The sequence below is a fragment of the Acomys russatus genome, chromosome 11 (genome assembly GCF_903995435.1).
Source record: "Acomys russatus chromosome 11, mAcoRus1.1, whole genome shotgun sequence".
NCBI classification, from domain to species: Eukaryota; Metazoa; Chordata; class Mammalia; order Rodentia; family Muridae; genus Acomys; species Acomys russatus.
This window is the reverse complement of record NC_067147.1, coordinates 1460116-1464014: the sequence shown is the minus strand read 5'-3', so window position 1 is coordinate 1464014 and position 3899 is coordinate 1460116. Positions and strand designations below refer to the sequence as shown.

The window sequence follows — 3899 nt, the reverse complement described above, 5'->3', positions numbered from 1 at the left end:
TACCTTGTATCCTATCAGATCACAATGGTCTTAGGCTGCACTTCAACAACAACAGAAATAGCAAAAGGCCTACACATACATGGAAACTAAACAACTCTCTACTTAATGACACCTGGGTCAGGGAAGAAATAAAGAAAGAAATTAAGGACTTCCTGAAATTCAATGAACATGAAGAAACAACATACCCAAATTTGTGGGATACATTGAAAGGTGTGCTAAGAGGAAAATTCATAGCACTAAGTGTCTTTAAAAAGAAATTGGAAACATCCCACATAAGCAACTTAACGACACAACTGGAAGCCCTAGAAAAAAAGAAGCAGAAACACCCAAGAGGATTAGACGACTAAAAATAATCAAACTCAGAGATGAAATTAATAAATTAGAAACAAAGAAAACAGTCCAAAGAATCAACAAAACCAAGACCTAGTTCTTTGAGAAAATCAACAAGATACAAAAACCATTAGCCAAACTAACCAAAAGGCAGAGAGACAGTATCCAAATCAACAAAATCAGAAATGAAAAGGGAGACATAAGAACAGACACCAAAGAAATACAAAGAATCATAAGATCCTACTTCGAAGGTATATATGCCACAAAAACTTCGAAAATCTAAGGGAAATAGACAATTTTCTTGATCAGTTCCACTTGCCGAAATTGAGTGAAGAACAGATAAACAAGCTAAGTAGTCCCATTTCTCCTATAGAAATAGACACAATCGGCCCGCTGCCGCTACTATTGCGCACATCACCATCAACCAGTACCTACAGCAGGTATATGAAGCCATTGACACCAGAGATGGAGCATCCTGTGCAGAGCTGGTGTCTTTCAAGCACCCTCATGTTGCCAACCCATGGCTCCAGATGGCCTCTCCAGAAGAGAAATGCCAGCAAGTTCTGGAGCCCCCTTATGACGAAATGTTCGCAGCTCACCTCAGGTGTACCTTTGCTGTGGGGAACCATGACTTCATAGAGGCATACATGTTCCAGACAGTGATAGTCCAATCATTCCTTCGGGCATTCCAGGCTCACAAAGAAGAAAACTGGGCTCTGCCTGTCATGTATGCAGTAGCACTTGACCTTCGAATATTTTCCAATAACGCAGATCAGCAGTTGGTAAAGAAAGGGAAGAGCAAAGTTGGAGACATGCTGGAAAAAGCCGCTGAGCTTCTGATGAGCTGCTTCCGAGTCTGTGCTAGTGACACTCATGCTGGCATAGAGGACTCCAAGAAGTGGGGGATGCTGTTCCTAGTGAACCAGCTGTTTAAGATCTACTTTAAGATCAACAAACTCCATTTGTGTAAGCCTCTTATCCGAGCCATTGACAGCTCAAATTTGAAGGATGACTACAGCACTGCCCAGAGAGTCACATACAAGTATTTTGTCGGGCGTAAGGCCATGTTTGACAGTGACTTCAAGCAAGCCGAGGAGTACCTGTCGTTTGCCTTTGAGCACTGCCATCGCTCCAGCCAGAAGAACAAGAGGATGATTCTCATCCACCTGCTGCCAGTGAAGATGCTGCTGGGTCACATGCCGACCATCGAGCTCCTGAGGAAATACCACCTCATGCAGTTTTCAGAAGTGACCAAAGCCGTCAGTGAGGGCAATCTGCTGTTGCTCAACGAGGCGCTGGCGAAGCATGAGACTTTTTTCATCCGCTGTGGCATCTTCCTCATCCTGGAGAAGCTGAAAATCATCACTTACAGGAACCTCTTCAAGAAAGTGCATTTGTTACTCAAAACACATCAGCTGTCTCTTGATGCCTTTCTGGTTGCCTTGAAATTCATGCACGTGGAAGACGTGGACATTGACGAAGTCCAGTGCATTCTGGCCAACCTGATATACATGGGCCACATTAAAGGCTACATCTCCCATCAACACCAGAAACTGGTTGTTAGCAAGCAAAACCCTTTCCCTCCACTGTCCACCGTGTGCTGACGCAGACCCTGCAGACGGAGTGCAGTCCTGCTGCAGCTGGCCTCTGCAGCCCAAGGTGCTTCCCAGGGCCACTGAGATGGTCACCAGCACCTGAGTGATGAGCCATGTTCTCCATTGTCCTGACTCATGCCAGCCTTGCCGAGACCTGGAATTCCTGTGGAAAAACACCCTTGGCTGGCCAGTGGTGCTTGTGAGCTCCTGGGACAGAAGCAGCTGTGCTTGCTTAGGTTTTATGTGATGTTTATGGAGGCTGTCTTTGTAACACTTTGTAGCTTTTCCTTTCCTTTCCTTTTTTTTAAAGGTAATTCAAATTTATGCAAATGATGCATTCTTTATTATGTGTTACATGATGTGTCAAAATCTGAGCATTTTGTGAACTCAGAATTCTTGGTTTACTTGAGGCTTTTTTTTTTTAAGTACAATTTAGAAGTTGGAGAGACGGTTGAGCAGTTAAAAACAAACAAACAAAAAAAAAAGAGAAAGTAAATAGTACTCTGTCATTATAAGCTATTTTTGTTCATTTTGATCGATCAATTTCTCAAAAGATTGGATATCTTTGATGGCCAATAAAAAGACTCTGAGTAAAAAAAAAAAAAAAAAAAAAAGAACAATTACTGCTCTGTTAGGGTGATTCCCAGCACCACATGGCATCTCAGAGCTGTCTGCGACTCCAGTTCTAGGGGATCCAATGCCTCTGTGGGTTCCTGCACACATGTGTACATAAGCTCACTCAGGCACACATAAATAAATGTTTTGTTTGGTTGTTTGTTTTAAAAAAAAAAAAAGAAATAGACACAATCATTGATAGCCTCCCAACCAAAAAAGCCCAGGGCCAAGTGGTTTCAGGGCAAAATTCTACCAGACCTCCAGGGATGTGCTAATACTGATACTCTTCAAGCTACTCCAAAAGACAGAAATGGGTGAAACATTACCAAATTCATTCTATGAGGCCATAGTCACATTGATACCTGAACCTCACAAAGACCCAACAAAGGAAGAGAATTTCAGACCAATTTCTCCTATCAACATTGATGCAAAAATACTCAATAAAATACTTGTAAAACAAATACAAGAACATATCAAAGATATCATTCACCATAACAATTAGGCTTCATTCAAGGCATGCAGGGATGGTTTAATATATGGAAATCTATCAATGTAATCCACCATATAAACAAACTGAAAATTAAAAATCACATGAACATCTCCTTAGATGCAGAAAAAGCATTTGATAAAATCCAACACCCATTCATGTTTAAAGTTTTGGAGAGATCAGGAATACAAGGCACATACCTCAACATAATAAAGGCTATACACAGCAAGCCAAAAGCCAAAATCAAATTAAATAGTGAGATACTCAAGGAAATTCTTCTAAAATAGGAAACAAGGCAAGGCTGCCCACTCTCTTTGTATCTCTTCAACATAGTCCTTAAAGTTCTAGCAAGAGCAATAAGACAACAAAAGGAGATCAAGGGGATCCAAATGGGAAAAGAAGAATTCAAATTATCCCTATTTGCAGATGATGTAATAGTGTACATAAGTAACCCTCAAAATTCCAACAGAGAACTACTACAGCTGATAAACACCTTCAGCAAAATATCAGGATACAAAATTAACTCAGAAAAGTCTGTAGCCTTCCTACATACAAACAACAAGCATGCAGAGGAAGAAATTAGGAAAACTACACTCTTCACATTAGCCACAAGCAATATAAAGTATTTAGGACTTACTCTAACTAAGCAAGTGAAGGACTTGTTTGAAAAAAATTCAAAACTCTGAAGAAAGAGATTGAAGATGACATGAGAAGATGGAATGATCTTCCTTGTTCATGGATTGGTAGAATTAACATACTAAAAATGGCCATATTACCAAAACCAATTTACAGATTCAATGCAATCTCTATCAAAATACCTACACAATTTTCTAAAGACATTGAAAGTTCAATTCTCAACTTCATATAAAAAA

At 40.3% G+C, this 3899-nt stretch overlaps 1 protein-coding gene across 1 annotated transcript; it reads left to right on the top strand.

Annotated features, from left to right (window-relative positions):
- The first annotated feature begins 724 nt into the window (after window positions 1-724).
- On the top strand, window positions 725-2364 carry LOC127195352 (PCI domain-containing protein 2-like). Its single transcript, XM_051152697.1, has one exon. It carries the CDS (start codon window positions 861-863, stop codon window positions 1932-1934), a length of 1074 nt encoding a protein of 357 aa, XP_051008654.1. The 5' UTR covers window positions 725-860; the 3' UTR covers window positions 1935-2364.
- Window positions 2365-3899: the final 1535 nt, after the last annotated feature.